This window comes from Pituophis catenifer, unplaced genomic scaffold (genome assembly GCF_029215685.1).
Source record: "Pituophis catenifer annectens isolate HBS135680 unplaced genomic scaffold, rPitCat1.0.hap2 SCAF_14, whole genome shotgun sequence".
NCBI lineage: Eukaryota > Metazoa > Chordata > Lepidosauria > Squamata > Colubridae > Pituophis > Pituophis catenifer.
Genome location: NW_027256894.1, coordinates 17,804,020 through 17,828,261, shown reverse-complemented (window position 1 = coordinate 17,828,261; position 24,242 = coordinate 17,804,020). Strand labels below are relative to the sequence as shown.

General features: G+C 45.6%; 1 protein-coding gene across 1 annotated transcript; it reads left to right on the top strand.

Moving 5' to 3' along the window:
* Window positions 1-260: 260 nt before the first annotated feature.
* On the top strand, window positions 261-23,474 carry GLDN (gliomedin). The gene is made up of 10 exons (XM_070953596.1): window positions 261-629; window positions 8,001-8,052; window positions 8,983-9,000; window positions 9,974-10,072; window positions 10,724-10,870; window positions 12,162-12,305; window positions 16,812-16,895; window positions 16,995-17,120; window positions 19,479-19,629; window positions 22,189-23,474. The coding sequence occupies exons 1-10, from the start codon at window positions 261-263 to the stop codon at window positions 22,700-22,702; spliced, it is 1,704 nt and encodes a 567-aa protein (XP_070809697.1). The 3' UTR covers window positions 22,703-23,474.
* Window positions 23,475-24,242: the final 768 nt, after the last annotated feature.

Genomic DNA, 24,242 nt, shown 5'->3' with positions numbered 1-24,242 from the left:
TACAAGTTCACCGACTTTGGTTTCCCCAGAAACTCCGCGTCCGGGTCCGTGCGCGCCTCTGCCGAGCCGCGGGGAAGGGGACGTGGGTTGCCCGGGCATCCGTGCCCGCTCCCTTGCCCGTCTCTAAACCCCCTGGCACCCGGGTGACTCAGCCGCCCACGGGCCATAAGAGCCGCCCCGGGGCCGAGCCGCAGCAGCAGCAGCTTTCCCCCGCCCCGGGACGCGCACACACAGCCGTCTCTCTCCGCCCGGCGCCCGCGATGCAGGGCCAAGGAGGCGGCAGCGGCGGCGGGGCGAGCCGGGCGCTGCGTTGCGCTCTGGCCGCGGCCGGCTTGATCTCGGCTCTGAGCGCCGTCGGGACCCTCTTCTTGCTGGCCCAGTGGCGGGAGCTGAGCGCGGCGTTGCGGGAGCTGCAGGAGGAGGCCAGGCAGCTGCGGGGACCGGCGTCCTCCGGGGGTCCCGCGGCCGCGCTCCGGGCTTTGCTGGCGCCCACCGCTCCAAGCGACGGCGCCGTCCCGCCGGCCGGCCGGGCTAAACGGAGCCAGCAGCGGCGGCGCGGCCTCGCCAAGGGTCACCTGCGAGCAGAGAGCGAGGAGATGCTCATGCTGATGACTTACTCCATGGTGCCGGTAGGGGCGCTTTGGGGAAGGCACGGTGTGTGTGTGTGTGTGTGTGTGTGTGTGGGTGGGTGGGTCTGTGTGTGTGTTTGCGGGTGTGTTTGTGTATTTGTGTGTTTGTGCGTCCCTGGGCTTACAAGTGGAGCCCGTAGCTGCTAAATTGGGGGCGGTTTTATTCTTTTATTCTTTTCTTTTCTTTTTCTTTTTTTTTCTTTTTATATGCCGCCCTTCTCCGGAGACTCAAGGCGGCTTACAATGCGTTAAGCAATAGCCTTCATCCTTTTGTATATTTTTATACAAAGTCATCTTATTGCCCCCACAAACCGGGTCCTCATTTTACCCACCTTAGAAAGGATGGAAGGCTGAGTCAACCTTGAGCCTGGGGAGAATTGAACTTGCAGTACTTGCAGGCAGCTGGATGTTAAATGCTGCTTTAGTAGGAGGCATTAACCTCCCTACGCCACTCAAAGGTTCCCCTTTAACTCTGCCTCTTTCCGGTGGGCGACCGTTGCAGACCCTACCTCTTCCCCCCACCCACCCACCCAAGTTTTTTATTCTTTTATTTTTTTACAAATGTAAGGTCCCAAAATATACTTGAGTCACCAGAATGCCAAAGAGAGAGACTCAAGACGAGGCTTGCAAAAAAGCAGATTTTATTGATGGCCAAAAACAAAAGAGCCTTGGTAGGACAGGGGTTTAAGGCATCCTGTTATTAAGCTTATTAAGACCAGCTGCCTGCAATTACTGCAGGGTTCCAATCTCTCCAAGGCTCAAGGTTGACTCAGCCTTCCATCCTTTCTAAGGTAGGTGAAATGAGGACCCAGTTTGTGGGGGCAATAAGCTGACTTTGTATAAATATACAAAAGGATGAAGGCTATTGCTGAGCACATTGTAAGCCGCCCTGAGTCTCCGGAGAAGGGCGGCATATAAATCAAATTAAAAAAAAAAAAATACTGGGTGGAACTATATCCAGAACATACAGATACAATGCATGCAAGGAAATAGCCACACCTTGGGGAAGGTATGGCGTCCTTTTATACCCTCAGAGACGTCAGCTTAGTACCCAATTCTGGCCTCCTAATTTAGGTTTGTGTATTCCTTGTTGCCCTGCTAGGGGGAATAGAAACTTCCCCAATTAGTCATTTTAAGCATTTCTTTGTTTACTTAATTGGCCACTTAGCCCCTGGCTCTGGAAGACAAGATCTTATCCAGATCAAACATAAATTAGGGCTGAGGTGTAAATTATCCCTTTGTTGATGGCTGTAGTTCCAACAGAGATACGTACCATGCTTTTAGATGGCACAGAAAGAGATTGATATGAGTTCAGGTCAAATGGCAGGGACATACGTTTGACAAATACCAGATATATTTCAGAGGCCTAATAACAATATGTTTGTAACAGGAGATACAAATAGAAAGGAATAATATGTATTACAGGAACCTAATGGTTACAGAATCTAGTATACCAGTATACTCTAGTATTATTTATTATATCCTTATTATTGTTTCCCTTCACAAAGATATCAAATCAATGCCTGAACAGTGTGGCACCTGGGTGTCATACATTCTAATACAAGCAAAACTAATAAAGTTAAGAGCCTTGAGGGCGCAGACTAAAGACTCTTTAGGTTTAGATTTATCTGGATTTATATACCGCCCTTCTCCCGAAGGACTCAGGGCGGTGAACAGCCAAAGATAAAACACATACAGTATAAAATTTAAAAACAATTTAAAAACATATTAAACAAATTTGGCCCATACTAATTAAAACACCCCTTTTTTAAAAGCAAATTAAAAATTAAGCAATTAAAAAGAGTTAGACCAGCCCAGTTTGTTGGAATAAAAAAGTCTTGAGGGCACAGCGGAAAGTGCATAAATCCGGGATCCTCCGTATCTTCGGGGGGGGGGGAGCTCGGTCCAAAGGGCAGGTGTTAAGTAACACCAGCTGCCTGCAATTACTGCAAGTTCAAATCTCACCAGGCTCAAGATTGACTCAGCCTTCCGTCCTTTCGAGGTAGGTAAAATGAGGACCCGGTTTGTGGGGGCAATAAGCTGACTTTGTATAAAAAAAGAACACCGCTTAGGGGAGGGACCGAAAGCCCTACTAAGCAGGTATATACAAAAGTATGAAGGCTATTGCTTAACGCATTGTAAGCCGCCCTGAGTCTCCGGAAAAGGGCGACATTTAATTGAACCAATAAATAAATAAATAAATAAATAAATAAATAAATAAATAAATAAATAAATAAATAAATAAATAAATAAATAAATAAATAAATAATAATCGCAATGATTGCATTCAATCAACTTATGTTTTTCTAATCACGATACACGTTTATATTGGGTTGCAGTCTCTCCTGATTCAATTGTTCCATGTTTTCTCTTGTGACTTTCGTTTTATTATATAAAAATGTAGACATGAATAAGCCTCCTTCTCTTATTTCTATCACTTATTCTAGCTTTTAATCATGTCGCCCTTTATTTAAAAAAAACCCCTTTTTTTCCCTATCCTAATTTCTAATCATGTCACCTACCTAAAGAAAGAAAAAGAAAAGAGAGATAGAGGAGAGGAGAGGAAAACCAAATCAGGACAACAACAAAAAAGAGAAGTCATCTGCCGTTTCTTGAGTAGGGATGACGGGGGTGGGTGGGTGGGAAGGAATTGCTCAAGGCGTCTGGACAGCTCTGGGACCAATTCCAGCCTTTTCCAGCTGAATCAGCTCCAGGTTTAAAAGTGGGTGTATCTGAACTAAGGAGAAGACTTGTGTTCTTGGACCAGCTACAGAAACCCAACTAGGTCAACCTCTTTCATGCGTTTGTGGGAATGTGTTGTTTTCCAACCATGGCAGAATCTGGCCAATTTTGACTTGAGAGTCTTGGGGAAAAAAACAAAACACCACAAAATCAGAAAGGAAAGGAGACCACCAGGAGAAGGAAGGTTTTTGTTGTTGTTCAGCTGCTAAATCATGTCCAATCCAGAAGAGCATGTTCTCCTTTATCAAAACCTCATCTGTATTGGAGTTGATTTAGATCAACATAGCAATTTTAAGATGGGTGGACTTCAACTCCCAGAATTCCCCAGCCAGTATGGCTGGTTGGGGATTTCTGGGAGTTGAAGTCCACCCATCTTAAAGTTGAGGTTGAGAACTACTGATTGAAATGATGTCTCAAAATCCTCCCAACCTGCATAAGCAACGGCCATACACCACTGGAGCTTCACCAGCTCCAGAAGATGCATAGGGAGATGTTCCCGTCCTCTGTATAATTATAGCTAGATTGATTTTCCAGATGAGGATCTGGCCACCCTTGAAGACGCTTGCTGAGGACTGCTTGTTCTGTGCTGGAGAGGCAATGGTTAGGCAGGAGGGTTGGCTGTAGTGATGGATTTCAGTACAAGAGTCTCGTTTCCAGGATTGCTTCGAAGAACATGGTCAGTGTGTTCTTTCCTTACAAATCTTGGCTATGTGATAGATCATTAAAGTTACTGTACGTTAGCTGGTTTCCTAATAGAAAATCATAAGTAACCTGTAAGCAATCCATGCTCAGTAAGGAATCAATCGTATTTCTTCTATTGTCAGCAATGATTGTTCAAGATACTCGGTAGCTCACTCAAGAGTCAAACAAATGGGCTCAAATCTTCCTATTTTGGATATAGCATTTGAAGACCCAAGTCTCTGGAGAAGACTCTACTGTTGGGAAAGATGGCAGGAAAGAAATGAAGAGGATGATCAGGAGCAAGACTCAGCACATATGGAAGAACTGAAGGACCAAGTTAGGTTGCCAGGGAGAAAATCCTTCTAACCTTGACAGTATTAGGGGATAGTAGAAGATGGTAGGGATGCAGTGGCTCAGTGGCTAAGATGCTGAGCTTATTGATCGAAAGGTTGGCAGTTCAGCGGTTCGAATCCCTAGTTCGGAGCTCCCGTTACTTGTCCCAGCTTCTGCCAATTTAGCAGTGTGAAAGCACGTAAAAAATGCAAGTAGAAAAATAGGGACCACCTTTGGTGGGAAGGTAACAGCGTTCCGTGCACCTTTGGCATTTAGTCATGCCGGCCACATGACCACGGAGACGGCTTCTTCGGACAGCTCTTCGGGTTTGAAACGGAGATGAGCACCGCCCCCTAGAGTCGGGAACGACTAGCACATGTGCGAGGGGGACCTTTAACTTTACTTTAGAATAGAAGAAAAAGATTTGGAGTAGATCACAAAGTATCAAGATCTGAAGGGAAATTGAAAGATTATGGCATAAACTCACCATGGAGTCCCAGTGGTTATTGACACATTGGGTGCCATACTAAAAAATATCTTAGAAAAAGAGTGTCCAACCTTGGCAACTTTAAGACTTGTGGACTTCAACTCCCAGAATTCCTCAGCTGGCAATGAAGTCCACAGGTCTTAAAGTTGCCAAAGTTGGACACCCCTGTTTTAGACAACCCTTAGAAAATATGCGGATTGACAAAATTTCCACCTGCCGATGGCAAAATTGCACATTGCTTGGATCCATACTCCTACCACGTTGATACAATGCAATGTCCTAGATTCTGGGATGAACTTGATGAAGGCCAACACCAGCTGAAGAACTGATAGCTGTGACTTCACCTTGCTGTGAAGAGAGAATAATCCAGGGAGAGCTGGTGAAATCTCCTTTCTATATATTTTTTTAAGCAAGCAGCATGGATGTAGGCCATAAATTGAGCTTGACTTCTAAAGAGACTTCTCTTGCAACCCTGTTTCAGGTTTTGCACATTTAGGCTTGTCCCAAAGGTGCTTTTTCAAAAGGCAACTGGACTTTCTGGTTTTTCTTTGAAGACGTTTCGCTTCTCATCAGGGAAGCTTCTTCCGTTCTACAACTGAAGAAATTTCTTGAATGAGAAGCGAAACATCTTCAAAGAAAACCCCCAAAGTCCAGTTACTTCTTGAAAAAGCATCTTTGGGACAGCCATGACCTGGATGATCGAGAACCTGGATAGATATTTAGCTATGACCTTTGGACCAGAGCTAAAGAAGCTTCTTGATGGAGAAGCAAAATGCCTTCAAAGAAAACCCCAAAAGTCCAGTTACCTCTTGAAAAAGCATCTTTGGGATAGCCATGACCTGGATGACTGAGAACCTCCATAGATATTTAGCTATGACCTTTGGACCAGAGCTAAAGAAGCTTCTTGGATGGAGAAGCGAAATGCCTTCAAAGAAAACCCAAAAAAGTTTAGTTACCTCTTGAAAAAGCATTTTTGGGACAGCCATGATCTGGATGACTGAGAACCTCCATAGACATTTAGCTCCTATGTTTGTGCTTCGTCACAAAGCAACGGGATCGTAGGATGAAGTTGGCCTCTCCTATTTTCGATATTGCCTCTTTTCTTGTCTTTTCAATAGCAGTTTTGGGGCTGGATCTTAGGAAGGAGATAAATGCCCAAACAAGGGGAAATTAGGAGCCGTTTCTCGCTTGGTTGTCTCTGCCAAAATAATGTGAGAAGATGCAATTTCTGCCCCCTCCTTTTTGCTGTTTCTCTTAATGACTCATAGCATCCTCATCGGGGTTTTTTTTTGGGGGGGTGCATTAAGCGAGCAATTAATCTCTCTTTAAACCTTGCGGTGTGTTTGTGGGGGAAGAAAGGCATAGGGTGTCCCTGTCTTCACAATCAGGCATGCTTTGAGACTGGAGGATGGTGGAATACGAAACAAAAAAAGAATAATCAAAATCGGTATGATTAACCATTGTGGATAAAATGAAAAGCCCAGAGTGCAGAGCAGAAGGAACACGTTGGACATTCAGGATTCGACATTCATCCACGCTGCTGCTGCCATTCATTTTTCTCATTCATGGACTCAAGCTTGCATGAATGCATAATTGTTGTGTTTTTTTTCCTAAGCTGCCCACGGTCCAAGATTCTGAAACAGGTTTGGGCTCTCCGTGAATGACCAACATTGGAGGACCCCATTGCTTTGATCTGCTAAATTTTTCCAGCCGGTTTTCTCAATCATACCATATTGTCTTCTTTGTGGGTGGAGAACTGGAGTCCAAGCAGGCTAATATTCCATTCTTAACTGTTGTTTGCAGATGGGTGTCTCCTTAGTTGCGCAGCATTGGAGCTGTATGGTCCTACAAGCTTCCATGTTGGGAGATCTACATGGAGATGGGCAACTTTTTCAAGGTGGTGTCCATCTTTGGCCTTTGAATGCTTTACGAAGGGCCAAACTCAAAAGTGAGCAGAGGCAGGACAAAGAAATGGATGGAGCCAGGGCTAAACGAGCTTTGATTTATCTTCAGGTCTAGTTAAATGAACTTATATAATTGGATCTTGTATGTTCATGACCTCATGCAATCATACCTACTAGATACCAGTGGCAACATCTTTTGAAAGGGTTTAAAGCAGTGTTTCTCAACCTTGGCGACTTTAAGAAGCATAGACTTCTGGATGCTGGATGAGGGATTCTGGGAGTTGATTTCCACACATCTCAAAGTGGCCAAAGCTGAGAAATGCTGGTCGAAGGATTTGTATCCAAGGCTTTGGTGTTGGGGTATAGAGATGATCCTGAAGAAACAGGTCATGCATTCCTGACTGAGATGAATCTGCTGGTTGAGTCACTTTTGGAAACGCAACGTGTCTCAATGTATTGAGGGCACCTAATGCTCTAATATAATAGGCACCTAATATAATGATTTTATATGCTTGGACTGGGCAGAGTATGGGAAGAAGATTGTCCCTTATTACTACTGACTGATTTTAAAACACTCTTGTCTTTCTTTGCCTGGTCCCTCCACCCTCACAGAGGAAGGTCAACCTTTGGCCTCACTTTGAAAGCTAGTCTGGGTCACATCTTGGAACACAAGACTCTGTTCGTCATCCTCTGGGACACTGCATTTTTTTCTAAGTGTAAGCAATATTGTTTGCCCAAAGCACAGTCTCGTTCCCTTCCTGAAGGTCTCATCCGAGCCTAATGGGGTGGCCATGAATGGAAATAATAATAATAATAGAATTTTAGAAACCTTTCCCCCTCATTGCTAACATGATGCAGTGATTCTACATTCAGAAGCCTGCACAGAGCTTTAAGGCTCACAAAATTCTTAAAGGGTGCTTGCTAGGAATTAAAAATTAAGAGGAAATGTGTTAAAGGTAAATCACGTGTCTTTCTAAACTGGAATTTTTTTTTTTACTGAAAGTATGAACAAGGCTGTAATCCAAGAGTCCTTCTTTACTTTAATTTATACTCTTTCCTTTCTTCACCCAAAAGGTACAAAAAAAAAAAAAAAGAAGTATGAAAAGATCACGAGATTACAATGGTTAAAATTATTTCAGTGTTAGGAATCCAAATTTAAATTCTCTAAAAATTTCTGCAATCCTGTGCAAGGCAGGTGACCTTTGAAATGTCTTCTTATTTTAGGTCCGGGTAATGCTTGAGTTGTGCAACAGCACAAAAGGAGTGTGTTTAACAGGTAAGGGAGTCGACGATGATGGTCTGGAAGGAAAGAGTTAATTTTCCTTGGATGTGTGTCCTGCTCCATCCTGATCTCTTTCAAAGACAGTTAACAATATGTTCTTAGTTTGAGTGGGTAAGGTGTACCCAGTCAGGGATGGTATTGACTTAACTTCCCTACTGGTTCGCACATGTGAGTGTGCACCTCATCCATGCATGCGCACGGCCTTCCGTGCATGCACACGGCTTCTGCACGCGGCTTGCATGCATGCACGCGGCTTGCACGTGTGGCTTGCACATGTGGCTTGCACGTATGCACACGGCTTGCACACGCAGCTTGCACGCATGCATGCAGCTAAAAAACATGCCTAAATAGGATGGCATAGAGTCAAGGCAGGTGGGCCACCCACGATTTCCGCTACCGGTTCGGTCTGAACCGGCTGAATACCACCTCTGTACCCAGTGTCTAAATGGCTCTTGAACCTGGTTGTGCTCATTAAAATATTTTTCTTGTTTTCCGTAAGATGTTGGCTTAGTTCTACATCTAAGCTTTGCAGTTTGACTTTAGTATGCAGTTACGCGATGGCTTAGCAGTTAAAGATGCTGAGCGTGTCAGCTCGGAAAGCTGACAGCTCAGGTTTGAGTGCCATGGGACAGGGTGAATTCCTGTTACTTGCTCCAGCTCCTGGAAACATAGCAGTTTGAAAGCATGCATATGCGAATAGATAAATAAGTACCACTTCACATTCCATGCACCTTTGGCGTATAGCCATGCTGGCCACATGACCATGGACAATGACTTCGGACAATACTGGCTCTCTCAGCTAAGAAATGGAGATGGGCACTGCCCCCTAGAGTCGAACACAACTGGACAGGGGAAATCTTTACTGTTTGCTTTTATCTTATGCTTAGTCTTTTTTTATAATTCTTTGTTTTATTCTCTATTTAGGTCCACCGGGAATTCCAGGTAATATATATTTTCTTTTCAGGCCTTACTGTCTTGGTCTTACTGAAAAAAAACCCCCAGTATTAAAATTCTCCTCCGTTTATCCGGCTTTCTCACTTTGCTTCTCATTCCTCTATGATTTCCCCTTTGCTGAATTTTCTATTGGAAATTTGCTAGAGTTGGCCACTTGGAACTTCAGAATGAGCTTTGGGTGTTAGTAGAATTACTGAAACAAAAATAAGAATAATGTCATTGAACCATGGTTGGGTTTGATCACAACTAAACCTGCTTTTGGTTTAGTGTAAATCAAATCCTTACAACTGCTGAACCATGGTTGATAGTTTGATGTGCTCTATGTGTAAATCCTATGAGTTTATGCAACGTAACAAACCATGGTTTAGCCTGATACAATAGTCAGATGATTGGGGACCAATAACCTGTTCAGATGACCTTGGTTGTGATGGAGAAATGAGCCCTTCCTTCCCGCCTCTCCCCACCATGACCATCATTTGTGAAGCACTAACATGGTCTGGTGATGCGGTGGCTCAGTGGCTAAGATGCTGAGCTTGTCGATCAAAAAGTCAGCAGTTCAGCGGTTCGAATCCCTAGTGCTGCGTAACAGAGTGAGCTCCTGTTACTTGTCCCAGCTTCTGCCAACCTAGCAGTTCGAAAGCATGTAAAAAATGCAAGTAGAAAAATAGGGACCACCTTTGGTGGGAAGGTAACAGCATTCCATGCGCCTTTGGCATTTAGTCATGCCGGCCATAGGACCACGGAGACGTCTTCGGACAGCGCTGGCTCTTCGGCTTTGAATCGGAGATGAGCAGCACCCCCTAGAGTCGGGAACGACTAGCACATATGTGCGAGGGGAACCTTTACTTTAATGTGGTCCTATGAGGATCTTCACTTGGAAATAACTCCTTGTCTTTCAGTGCCCAATTTTCTGTTGGCACAAGAGACAAAACACTAAAAAAATATTCTTTGACTTCATCAGGTCCCCCTGGATTTGATGGATTGCCTGGTTTGAATGGATCTGATGGTGTTCCTGGGATTCCTGGACAAAAAGGTGAACCAGGAAAAAGAGGGAAAACAGGTATATTCACAAAACACGAGTGATGAAATCGATTGTCTCTGCTCCAGCTTAATCCTTGGAGCCATTGAGGAGTTTCAGGCAAATTATATCTGGTGATTTGATTTTTTTCCCCCTAGGCCTAAGTAGGGCTGATATTGACAATCCACATGGTCTCATATCATGGTCTATTAGTTTTTTTGGGCTAGATTGTTGCATCGTATGGAATGAGGTTTATTTATTTATTCCTCACATTCATACACTGCCCATATCACCTCAGTGACTCTGTAACAATGAGGTTCCTCAAATGATTTGATTGGTCCCATATCTCAGCCGACATAATTTTGCCTGGGCCTTGAATCAGGGGTGAAATGCTTCCGGTTCGCTCCAGTTCGGGCGAACCAGTAGTAAAAAAAAGCTACAGGTTCAGGAGTTAGCAGTTCGAAAGCACGTAAAAAATGCAAGTAGAAAAATAGGGACCACCTTTGGTGGGAAGGTAAAAGTGTTCTGTGCGCCTTTGGCATTTAGTCATGCTGGCCACATGACCACGGAGATGTCTTCGGACAGTGCTGGCTCTTCGGCTTTGAAACGGAGATGAGCACCGCCCCCTAGAGTCGGGAACGACTAGCACATATGTGTGAGGGGAACCTTTACCTTTACCTTTATGTTTTCCAGGACCTAAGGGTGACCCTGGAGAGAAGGGTGAAAAAGGAGATCCTGGTGAACTTGGTGCACCTGGAAAAGAAGGGGGACGAGGTGAAAAGGGCTCCAGAGGGTCCAAAGGTGACAAAGGAGAAACAGCCAATGACCTGGTTTCAGAAGGTAAGATGAAATGATGGTCTACAGAAAACACAATGGTGGTAGAGTTGGAAACCATCCTTTTCCAAGTTGACGCCTTCCAGATGTGTTGACTTCAGAGGATGTAATTGAAACACATCTGGAAGACATCAGGGTGGAGAAGGCTTGTTCTTCAGTGTGGCTAGCCAAGATTTTTTTGAAAATATTTATTTAGTTATTCAATTTCTGTAGCCACCCAACTCAACCAAGTGACTCTGATGCTTGGTGGTGCCACAAACACACTAGAAGGTCCTTTCTCCTTGTTGCTCGAAGACTCAGTACTGAACGGGGCATCTGTTTGAAACAACCTGTCCTCCCTTATTTACATCCAGCGGTTCATCCATGGCAGGGGTGTCAAACTTGCGTCATCACGTGACATATCGTGACTTTCCGCCCTTTGCTAAAATGGGCATGGGCATGGACATGGCCAGCATGTGATTCATCTGGCTCTTGCGCCACAAGTTTGACAGCCATGATCCAAGAGAAGGATCACCCAAAAATTCTTAAAGGGAAACCCAAAAGTGCTTTTTCAAGAGGCAACTGGACTTTCTGGTTTTTCTTTGAAAGACGGTTCGTTTCTCACCCATGAGACGAAAAGAATGAGAAATGAAACGTCTTCAAAGAAAAACCAGAAAGTCCAGTTGCCTCTTGAAAAAGCACCTTTGGGACAACCTGGATGACTGAGAATCTCCATAGACTCTTAAAAGGGAAAGGATTTGGGAAGGAGGAGGAAAGAAACAGGTACTAGTTCTTGACTACTGTAAATTCTCCACCTTCATGGGACTTGCATGTTGGAACAGGTGACTGACCTCACAGGATAAGATTCTCAGGAATATTGATCCTGAGTGAAAACATGTTGCCAACTTCTTGGCTTGTCCCCGGAAATCAGAGCTAGGGAATGGGGTTCAGATGGTCCTTCCTGAGGACAGGATGCTCTTCTTCTGAAAGATATTACACCTGGCTCAGAGACAGCATTTGAGAACTTCGTTGGAAGTAGCTAAAGAGCAGAAGACGTTTTCGTTTTCACGAGTTTTTCTGGAGTTGCCCTAGAGTTCACTGCTTTCAGATGACTCATGTGGTAGCAGAGATGATCTGAAGAGAGCCCTAATGGTGGTGGAGATGTCCACCTTGTTGTTGTTGATGGGTTCTGATGCATTCTGGATGGAGGGAGAGGAGATAAGTATAGCAACACGCAAAGCTTCCAACATTTGAGTGACCTTGAGCTTCCTCTCAGGAAGAGTAATTCTTTTTCACCTTTTTTGATTGGTGCTTCTAGGTGAGAAAGGTGATCCTGGTCCTCCAGGACCTCCTGGTCCCCCAGGACCTCAGGGACCCCCAGGACCTCAGGGACCCCCAGGAACTTCAGGGAAGCGTAAAGCCAAGTCCCAGGAGGAGAAGATCTACAACACCGAATGCACAGGTGAGCGTTTCTGGATGCTAACTACAAGCCATCTGCTGTAGTTTTTCCCTCTCCATTGTGTTTCTGATTAAAATTTCTGTTCAGATGATCTATAACTATTGTGTTCAGGTCAGAACAAATGAACCTCTTGAGCTATTTCTCCTTTCATGCTTTGACTAATTTCTTCTGCTCTTTTTCGGTCTGGATCGTTCCTTAGGTAGCTTCAGTGAAGTATCTCCGCCAGGGGTGGGCTTCAAAAATTTTAGCAAGGGGTTCTCTGCCGGGTTGCTGGGTGGGCGTGGCCATGGTGGGCATGGCCTAGTTGGTCTCCTGCACCATGGTGGGGGTGATGGTCCATCTTTGCCTTCCCTGGGCTCTGGAGGCTTTCCTCAAGCCCCTGGGAGGGCGAAAATGGCCTCTCCAGGCTCCGGAGGCCCTCTGGAGGCCAGAAACAGGCCTTCCCGAATTTCCGGTAGGCCCGTTTTTCACCCTCCCCGTGCCTCCGTACGCGCCCTGCACTTACCTGCATCCAAAATGGGCCATGTGGGGATTCCTGGGAGGGGTGGGGCGGGGTGGGTGGGGCCAGCCAGGAGTGGGATTGGAGGGTTCTCTGAACTGCACAGAATCTTAGCTAGAGGTTCTCCTGAATCCCTGCGAACCCCCAGAAACTTACCCCTGATCTCTGCCCTCCTCACCACCCCACAAAAAAAAAAAAAAAAAAACAACCCAAAAATCCTTGAGTTTAGTTCTGCTATTTTTGGAGGCTCCCACCTTTTTGGTTTTTTTTTCTCTCTGAAGGTGGCCCCTGCTTATTTTCTACCCTGCGAAGTGGGTACATGGCCCTCTTCCAAAGCTTGGAACAGAACGTGCCATTTCAAGGATGCCGGAGGGAGGTGGGAGAATCTTGCTTTCACCCTCTCCTCTATGTACTATTTTGGAGGCTGGCTGATTAGCTCGCCATGGAGCTGGCGCCCTACTGGTTCCATCTCCTGCTGTGTCTAGCTTCTGTCTTATCTTATGTGACAGAGGAGAAGATAATTGGGGGTGGATAAGGACTTGAGCAGTCATTTGCAAGGTAAGCCTTGGTTTCTGAGAGCTCAAATGGACCCAGAGAGTTGCTTAAATCAGCGGTCACCAACGGGTGGTCCGTGGACCACTGGTGGTCTGCGAGAAAATTTTGGTGGTCTGCCGAAAAATTATTTGCATTTTTTATATTGCACTAAATCAGGGGTCCTCAAACATACTTCAGATGAACATTTGTGTTGTTGCAGAGAGTCTCCCCCTTCGGGGTCTTTTTGTGTGGGTCGGAGGGTGACAGAAATTCCAATTTGGGGTCTGCTTCAGCCTCCTGGTGTGGGGCTTTGGGCAAAGGCTGGAGGGAAGCGCCACTGGTGGCAAAGAGCCAAAGGGCCTTGTTCCAGTGGGACTGCCTCATGGTCTGGAACTGGCTGACCATCTCAGCCTGCTGAGCCTCCAGGTGCCGGTACCTGTCCTTGCACTCCCACAGGTCTTCCCTCTGCCTGGAAAGCCTATGCTCGTAGTCCTACCGAGCTTCTACTGAGCCTCTTTCTCGGCCAGATCCAATTTGAACTGAGCTGTTTTGCCAACTCTTTCTCGTGGTGGCTGCTTAGCTCCAACAACTGCTTCCTGTTGGGGCCCTAAGGAGCCCGGGTGGGGAGGCAAGGAGTGGCTGGGAGGGGAGGGGTGAGTAGAGGCCGGCGAGGTGCCCCTCGAAATGGGTGACATCGATTTGGGCACGCCTACTCAGTCACATGACCACCTAGCCACGCCCACCCAGCCAGTCACTAGCAGATCATATTAGTGGTCCGTGGGATTTAAAATTATGAATTTAGTGGTCCCTGAGGTCCAAAAGGTTGGGGACCTTTGGCTTAAATTCATCTCTAAGCTCAGAAACTGAACAACAGAACACAGAGTTTTGTATTCTAGGCTCAATCTCAGTTAGTTCCAGGACCATCTGGACAAACCCTTGCATGGCGCTCTGGAGAATCTGGTTTGATGGAAGGGAAGGACCATTAGTAAATGATCCAGCTCAGGCTTGATGAGTAAATGCTCTCAGGTTCAACCTTGAGATCTCCAAGAAAGGCTTTGGACAACATTTTGGGGGGTGAACTTCCAGAGAGCTGCTGTGAAGAAGGGGCTACTGAGAGTTGTGGCTGAATGTCCTACTTTGGTTCAAAGCAGCTCTTCCCTCGTTCTTCCCGTTACCTCTTTTGCTTCAAGCTACTAAGTTCTGAAGACCAAGAAGACCAGAAGTAGGATGTGAGAGAATTGCAATGGCAGAAACTAACTTTTCTCCTACTTTGAAGGGGTCTGAACCAGGGGTGAAATGCTACTGGTTTGGACTGGTTTGGACAAACCGGTAGAAAAAATGCTACTGGTTCAGGGGAACTGGTATTTCCGACGATCAGCTGGGTGACGTGATTTATATTAGATAGAATCGTCAGATTTCCTACTTTCTAGCTAATCTAAATTGTGTGGCACAGCGGATCCCGCCCCCCCTCGATGTTCTACTTACCTTTGCAGAGTCGGAAGGCTTACAAATGTTCCTTTTTTAGCACTCGGTAGCAGACTCACAGAACCGGTAGCAGACTTCAGAGGATTTCACCCAGGGGTGAAATGCTCCCGGTTCGGACCAGATCGGATGATCCGGTAGCGATGGCGGCAGGCGGTTCGGGGAACCGGTAGTAAAAATCCCTGTCCCCCCCCACCCATGCCTACCCAATCGCCTGGTCGCCCGCTTGCCGTTTCGCGATTGTCAGAGCCTTTTTTTAACTTTTAAAAACATTTTTTTAACAACCTATTCAGCCGAATTGGTTGTAAAAAAAATGCTTTTAAAAGGTAAAAAAAAGGCTCTGAAGATCCCAGCTGAGCTGCCTGATCGTCAGAGCCCCTTTTTTTTAACTTTTAAAAGCATTTTTTTTTACAACCTATTCGGCCGAATAGGTTGTAAAAAATGCTTTTAAAAGTAAACAAAAAACAAAAAAAATGCACGCCACAGCTGATCACCCCCCCGCACGCTGTTCTACTTACCCCATGCCTCCTTTTAGCGTGCGGGATGCACATGCACAGCCAGCAAACTGATAGTAAACCGGTTCAGATTTCACCCCTGATTTCACCCCTGGTCTGAACTAGGTTAGAGCACCAGCAATAGAGGTCTATTTGGGCTGAACCTCCAGCATCACTTGTGTGATCGAAAGAATCTTAGGTGTAAATTGGATGTAGCAACATCTCTCCCCACCCTTTAGGCTGAAGAACCGTTTTGATGGAGGAACCAGGGAGGTTTGGATGATAGCACAAGAGCTGACCCTTACACAACCTCACACAACACCTAAGGGTGCTTTTAAAGTCTGCTTTGTGAGAACGGGACTACTTGACCATATTCTTCTACAGATGCAGGGATCCCAGTGCTCAAGGAGAACATAACTACAGGCTGTTCTCATCCTTTACAAGGAGAGAATGCTGTGTACTGTGAAGCGGTTGCCAGTAGGATTCAGGGAGCCTTCCTTGAAACAATGCGGATTCTTTACCCTGAACTCAAGGTGGCATTTGTGGGGTGGGAAAGCTTATCAAAGGATGAAGCTGGCTTCTGGTTTGAGATTTGTGGACTGATCTGTAGGTCTTGGAGGACATCCAATGGAATCATGGACGGCCATATATATATATATATATATATATAAAACTAATATATATTAGTTAAAGGTTATGGCAAGTCACAAATCCTGTTCTTGTCTTCATCACAAATGCCAGTTTGGACTTTGACTTTTTCCACACAAGAAGATAAAAACCTTGGTTTAAAGGGTGCTGTCTGTCCTCCTAGGAAAAGGAACTGTGAAAAGAATAGAAAAGAAAATAGAAGAGAAGAGACGAGAAAATAGAAGAGAAGAGAAAATAGAATAGAATAGAATAGAATAGAATAGAATAGAATAGAGTAGAGTAGGGTAGGGTAGGGTAGAATAGAATAGAATAGAATAGAATAGAATAGAATAGAATAGAATAGAATAGAATAGAATAGAATAGAATAGAATAGAATAGAAGCATTAGCCGGCATGACTAAATGCCTAAGGAGCACGGAACGCTGTTACCTTCCCGCCAAAGATGGTCCCTATTTTTCTACTTGCATTCTACCTGCTTTCGAACTACTAGGTTGGCAGAAGCTGGGACAAGTAACGGAAGCTTACCCCATTCCACGGCACTAGGGATTCGAACCGCCAAACTGCCAACCTTTCTGATCAACAAGCTCAGCATCTTAGCCACTGAGCCACCACGTCCATTAAAGGATGGTATAAAAGGCCATTAGTTGGCCAACATCAGGAATGAACACTGGTTTTTTAAAAAAATGAAATCTGAAGGGCTGAGAGTAAACTTGAAAGGTTGGGTCTAAAGAAAACATTTTAAATAAGTATAATCATTTTTTAGCATCATGTAACAATGTCGTCTTCATTTTTTTATTTTTTTGGTAAAGCTCAGCCCCAATCTCTGCTTCTCTCTCCTGCCTTCCTGTTTTAGGAGAGGCTTGTAGCATTCCAAATGACGATACTCTCCTCGGGAAAGCTAAAGAGCAAGCCCATCTCTATCAACGCAGAAAACCCGGTAGAGTAAATTCATTCCGAATCCTTCTTGAAAAATTATGGGCTGTGGGGTTTGCCTCAGCCTGCTGTCTTCTTGCGCTGACTCTTCTCCCTTTGCTAGAAAATACGATTGAGTCGATTGGGAGGCCCGAAGAGATTGTCAAACTGAAGCAAAGTTACGGGGCGTGGATGGTAGATCTCGGAAACCGCACCGATGAAAAGATTTGGATCGCTGAGCATTTTACGGGTAAACTGGGAGTAAACTTGCTTGTGAACAGGATATCCAGTTATGCTTTCAGAATAGCAATGACATACAGTCATATAGCAATAGCGCCTAAACTTATAAGCCACTTCAGAGGGATGGGCTTCAAAATTTTTAGCAAGGGGTTCTCTGCCCGGTTGCTGGGTGGGCGTGGCCTAGTCGGCCTCCTGCACCACAGCGGGGGAGTGGTGTTTTTGCCCTCCCCGGGCTCTGGAGGCTTTTTTCGAGGCTCCAGGAGGGCAAAAATGGCCTCCCCAGGCTCCAGAGGCTCTCTGGAGGCTGGAAATGGGCCTTCCCGAACTTCTGGTAGGCCCATTTTTCACCTTACCTGAGCCTCCATGTGCGCCCTGCACTTACCTGCATCCAAAACGGGCCACGTGGGGACTCCTGGGAGGGGTGGGTGGGGCCAGCCAGGAGTGGGATTTGGGGGTTCTCTGAACTGCACAGAATCTTAGCTAGAGGTTCTCCCGAACCCCTGCAAAGTCCCAGCAGCCCCACCCCTGCCACTTCACAGTGTTTTACAGCCTTCTCTAAGTGATTTATAGAGTCAGCCTGTTGCCCCCAACAATCTGGCTCCTCATTTTACTGACCTCGGAAGGATGGAAGGCTGAGTCAGCTTTGAGCCCCACCAGGATCAAACTCCAGGCTGTGGGCAGAGTTAGCCTGCAATGCTGCGCTTTAACCACTGCACCACCAGGGCTCTTTGACCGTTGAGAAATCATGTTAAGACGCAGACCCCTTTTTCTTTCCAAAAGCCAGGCATTTAAACACCGTGTGTCTTCTTTTAAAAAGGAAGAGAAGTTCTTAACAAGTGTGAGAACAGGAGAATGCAGACCGTGCCCAGATTCACTGATGCTGCTGTCTTTAGAAAGTGAAAAGAAAGTCACATTTTTCAGATTGTGATTAAGCTATGGATCTGATGCCGAGTTTTCCTCTTTGCATTCGTTGACTATGCTCATGCATCGTTCTTGAGCCATAATTTGGTTTTTACCTTAAAAAAACAGAGTGATCCTGTCTATTGGGGCTCGTAAGCTATGATTTATGATTCGGCATGAATTCAACTAATCTGGATTTATACAAGAAACCCTGGTTAAACATAATGGATAAACCTCACCATTGGGATTTATCCAACTGTAATTTATGGCTTAGCATTTATGATTTGTATCCTGCCAGAATTGCACATCTCCGGTGTGGCATAAATGCTGTCATCTGTGACTTATTAGACAAATCATAGCCTTGTAAAATATGTGAAGCTAGTCAGTGAGAAAATGTACATCTGCTGCTTAATCCTGATAGGTGAGCTATATATACTTTGCAAGGTTTATATCCCGCCTTTTACCCAGGAGCTCAGGATAACATATATAGACAGACAGATCTCCTTTTCTTTGTATTGTTGTAACAATCAATCTGCTTCATAGGTAGGGCTCTGAGAGATTGACTTGGCCATAAATCAATCATGAGTTTCTGTGGTTATCAACCTTGTGATGTAGCGCATGTAGGAAGCATGCTCAGATGACCTAATTATACTTTATGAGACCGTTCTCCCCCAATTGTCTCCCAAGGCCAATCCCACATATCATTTTAACAAACTGCATCACTGTTTGGTTTGGTGGTAGCAGTGCCTCAGAGAGAAAGTCCATACAGAGAGTGGTAAGGACAGCGGAGAAGATTATAGGAAGCTCGCTTCCCGTTATTCAGGATACTGCTTATAAGCGCTATGTGTTTAGAGCTCAAAGCATTGTTATGAGACCCCACCCACCCACTTTACGGTCTGTTTCTGTTACTCCCCTCTTCGAAGTATTTCTAGCAGGACTACCAGATTCTGTAAGAGCTTTGTTCCTTATGCCATAAACTTGCAAGATTAGTTTTTCTCGCCATGTACATGTATACATTCAAACTAGACTCTGATGTTTCTGTGTCATATATGTGTGTATGTATGTGTATGCATAATGATTATCTTTTGAGAGTCGAATGCAACAAAATTTCATTTTAATGTATGTTGATTAGGGTGACAACAAAGTGACAATAAAGTCCTATTCTATTCCATTCCATTCCATTCCATTCCATTCCATTCCATTCCATTCCATTCCATTCCATTCCATTCCATTCCATTCTATTCTATTCTATTCTACTCTACCCTACCCTACCCTACCCTACCCTACCCTACCCTACCCTACCCTACCCTACCCTACCCTACTCTTTGGCTCAGGTGAGGGAGAACTTGAAGTTAGGCCTTCCTAGGTCTAGAGGAGACCAACATCTTATCTGCTACACTGTATTGACTTAGAAAAGTCCAGGAATGTCAATGAGCAGGTACACAACTTTTCCACTTTGTGTCAACAGGACACATCATCAAGGAGTACCAGGATCTCAATGCATTATGGAATGGCAACTACACCACCATTGAACTGCCCTGGTCATATTATGGATGCGGCCATGCCATCTACAACAATGCTCTGTACTACCAGCGGGTGGGACGCAACATAGTTGTGAAGTAAGTAGCAATGGTAGCTTGACTTTCATGGATAAGGCAAGACAGGCTCTCTGGAAGGAATCAGGAGCGAGGGCCAAAGAATTGTTTAAGCACTGGAAAACATTCAGCTAGTCAATCAGATAGGTCACCTGGTTGGGGTGTCCATTAAATTGTACATTTGCTTAGGCAGAAGGATACCCTTTGTTCCCCTCTCCCCACTACTCCCATAGCCAGCAAAGACCGATCCCCTTTTTTAACGTTGGGTTGACATTGTACAGTTGATTCAAAGCTCCACATAGTAAGCAGGGCTGTCCGTCTGTGAGGAAATGTGTGGGGGGCTGAGACAGCTCAAGAGCTCTGGCCTAGTGTTGCTGGCTCACAAGGTCTCAGGTGCAAAGCACGAGTAGTTTCCCCACTTCCTTGCCTTTGATGTGTGAGCCAAAAACAATATCGCCCAGTTGGAAAGCAGGTGTGGGTTGCTCCTTGCACTCTCTCTCCCCTTGGAGAGTGGGGGGGGGGGGGCAGCGCAGCATGGAAAGAAGGAGGGTCTTGAAAGCCTAATTTGATCTGTTCAAAGGCAGACTTGATCATTAAGCAAAATCTTTTAGTTATCCCTAAAGATAAAGATAAAGGTTCCCCTCGCACATACGTGCTAGTTGTTCCTGACTCTAGGGGGTGGTGCTCATCTCCGTTTCAAAGCCGAAGAGCCAGCGCTGTCCGAAGACATCTCCGTGGTCATGTGGCCGGCATGAATAAATGCCAAAGGCGCACGGAACGCTGTTAGCTTCCCACCAAAGGTGGTCCCTATTTTTCTACTTACTTCTACGTTCGAACTGCTAGGTTGGCAGAAGCTGGGACAAGTCACGGGAGCTCACCCCGTTACGCAGCACTAGGGATTCGAACTGCCGAACTGCCGACCTTTCGATCGACAAGCTCAGCGTCTTAGCCGCTGAGCCATCGCGTCTCTCAGTTATCTGTAAAAAGGGGCTTCCGATTGGCCACGGAAGAAGCGGCAAGAAAAGGAATTTTTGGCTTTAAAAAAAATTCACAAGTCACATTAAGCAGGAAGTTTTAGTTAGGTTGTTTGGATGCCTTGAAAGGAAGGCTGGGATCTTCTCAAAACGTGTAACGTTTCTCCCAGAAGACACAGAAGAGAAAATGGAATGAAGGTTTGGATAGAACCTGCATTCTTAGAACAACAACAAATGAGCCGTTTCTCTATTTTGTCCTCCGAGTGGGTAGTTTTTTTATGCGCATAAAGTTTCCTCTGCTGTTTCTCAACTCCCCTCCCTCTCTCCATGAAAGGAAACTTCTACTTGATTGTCGGCATGTTTCTGAGCTGATTTTCCAGTTTTGGGGGTGTGGGGGCAAAGATAGCTTCTTCAGCTGGTGGGAGTTTATTGTGATAATCTTCCCATCACTCTGACATCCACCTGGCTGCCTACAGAGCCGAGTCTGAAAAAGCTCCCAGGGAGGAATTTCCTCATGATGTTTTTTCCTTGGGATTTATTAGACGCGTTGATAAGCAAGGGAGGCTCACAGTAAGAGGATAAATGCAGTGACAAACAGGATGTTCACGCAGACACCTGGATTGTATTGACAAAATAAATAAATAAATAAATGCATGAGAGTTTTCCTCCCACTTCCCTTTCCTTTGAAAGGAAATTTCAAAAGCAAAAGTTTTTCCAAGAAGGGAAAAAGGAGGATTTCTTTAGTATTTGCTCTTCCCTTCCCATCCCATCTTCCGGGACGGGGTACAATCCGTTTCCCAACAATAGAGGCTTCCAGATCAGTGGTGAAATCCAGCAGGTTTTGACCGGTTCTGGAGAACCGGTAGTGGAAATTTTGAGTAGTTCAGAGAACTGGCAAATCCCACCTCTGGCTGGCCCCCGAGTGGGGGTGGGAATGGAGATTTTGCAATATCCTTCCCCTGGGAGTGGGGAGGGAATGGAGATTTTGTAGTATCCTTCCCCTGGAGTGGGGTGGGAATGGAGATTTTGCAGTCTCCTTCCCCTGGAGTGGGGTGGGAATGGAGATTTTGCAGTATCCTTCCCCTGGAGTGGGGTGGGAATGGAGATTTTGCAGTATCCTTCCCCTGGAGTAGGGTGAGAATGGAGATTTTGCAGTATCTTTCCCCTGGAGTGGGGAGGGAATGGAGATTTTGCAGTATCCTTCCCCTGCCACGCCCACCAAGCCAAGCCACGCCCACCAAGCCATGCCCGCAGAACCGGTAGTAAAAAAAATTGAATTCCACCACTGTTCCAGATGTGTGGACTTCGTCTCCCAGAATCCTCATTCATGGTCATGCTGGTTTGGGATTTCTGGGTGTCTGAAGTCCATACACATCTGGAAACTGACAAGTTGAGAAATTCTAATCCGTAAGACCTTTCTTATTTGCGATTCTATGAAAAACAAAACCAATATATTCAGATTCCTTATTGCTCTTCGCTCACACCTAAAGAAAATAGAAAGGAATTTATGTGAGGGACCCTTGTTGTGTTTCTCATGAGTTTTGAAAACCAGGCTGCTGTCCTATTTTCTTGGACCATTGTTCTCAGCTCTTTTCCATCTTCCTTCCAGGTACCACTTTGAGACGGGCCTATCCAAAGTGTTGTCCATTGAGAACTCTTGGTACTATGAGCGCATGTATCTCTTCAGAACTTCCAAGTCGTATTTCAGCATTGCAGCGGAGGAAAATGGCCTGTGGGTGATGTACCTTTCCCGTCCCGATGAACACATCATGGTGGCAGAAGTCGAAGAGGAGACATTTTCCGTGTTGCGGCACATCAACACCACCTACCCGCAATCCAAGGCTGGCAATGCCTTTGTGGCCGGCGGGGTGCTCTATATCACCGATAAGAACCACATGCACGTGGCCTTCGCTTTTGACCTCTTGCGCGAGAAGCAGCTGGATGCCCGCTTCGAGCTGAAACTGTCCCTTTCTTTGGAAGGATTCGAACAGAAAGTGTCTCCGGCCTCAAACGCGACCTTGGTACCGGTGTTGGCCATGCTCTCCTACAACTGGTTGAATAAGCATCTACATACCTGGGAACACGGATTTCTGATACAGTATCCTGTCCACTTTCTTGTCTAGCGGTGAGACAGCCTTTGGGTCACCCCCAGGAGTGGGCTTCAAAAATTTTAGCAAGGGGTTCTCTGCCTGGTTGCTGGATGGGTGGGGCCTAGTTGGTCTCCTGTACCATGGCAGGGGAAGGCGTTTTTGTCCTCCCCGGGCTCTGGAGGCTTTTTTCAAGCCTCCGGGAGGGTGAAAACGGCCTCCCCAGGCTCTGGAGGCCCTCTGGAGGCCAGAAACACCCAAACTTCTGGTAGGCCCATTTTTCGCCCTCACCGACCCTCCATGCATGCTCTGCACTTACCTGCATCCAAAATGGGCCATGTGGGGACTCCCGGGAGAGGCAGGATGGGCGAGGCCAGCCAGGAGTGGGATTTGGGGGGTTCTCCAAACTGCACAGAATCTTAGCTAGAAGTTATCCCGAACTCCTGCGAACCCCCAGCAGCCCACTCCTGGGTCACCCATCTCTACAGTAAAGTAGAAGGCCTGTTTTGACAACCTCTCTTCGAATTCCAATCTCCTGTTCAAAAAAGGTCCAACAATGAGTGTATCGGGATACAGATCAGGCAAATTACAATGGCTAGTGTGTCCATTAGTTAGATCTGAGGACCACAACCTATGCTTTCAAAGTTGAGGGTAGTTCTTATCACCCTGGGGTGCTGCTGGTCATCTCAAGTCTTCCAGTTGGTACAAAAGGAGATGAATCTGCATCATTCTGCCCATATTAAAGCAGTTGTAATAAAAAAATGTCCTATTAATGTACCCTGTAATCCTACTGTTGCCTGATATGAAAATAATACAAGACACGATGTCCCGTATTTGTGCCGTTCCCTCGCCTTCCTCTATTTTTGTGTTTGTGTTGCTGCAAAGGCCACACGCACGTACACACCAAAGTGCAAAGCCAACCTTATGATGGGAGAGGAGAAATAACCTTAGAAGTGTTAGTGGAGTATAAATATGCTCTTTTCACTCCAGGGTGTAAAAGCATGTCGGTCAAAGCAAATTTTGCCATCGCGCATTGTACTCACATGGGATAAACACACAAGTTAGGGGTTTCATTGATCGATTAGGACCCTCTATAAAATAAGCTCCTTAATTCTGGATGACTTTGGCCAAATCCATTCCTATTTTCTCTACAAAGACCTGTCAACACTTTAAAAAAAAAAAATCTCTTGGAGGTTCCATCACCTCATCCATTATCCATCTGGGAAGAACTGGTCTAGATCAGGGGTCTCCAACCTTGGCAACTTTAAACCTGGAGGACTTCAACTCCCAGAATTCCCCAGACAGCCTCCAGGCTTAAAGTTACCAAGGTTGGAGACCCCTGATCTAGACCAGTTCTTCCCAGATGGATTCCTTCCTGATAGGTTGGAACTACAAGTTCCAGAATACCCTAGTAAGCATGTAGATGTTACCATAGTGGGATAGATTTGCTTTAGATTAGCTGAAAGCGTCCTGCTTGCAAGTTTGCATATGTCTTTCGTCTAGCTATATTTCTGTGCTTAAAAACACACACCCAAATTCCTGAAATTCTAGAAGAAGGATTTTCAAATTAACACGG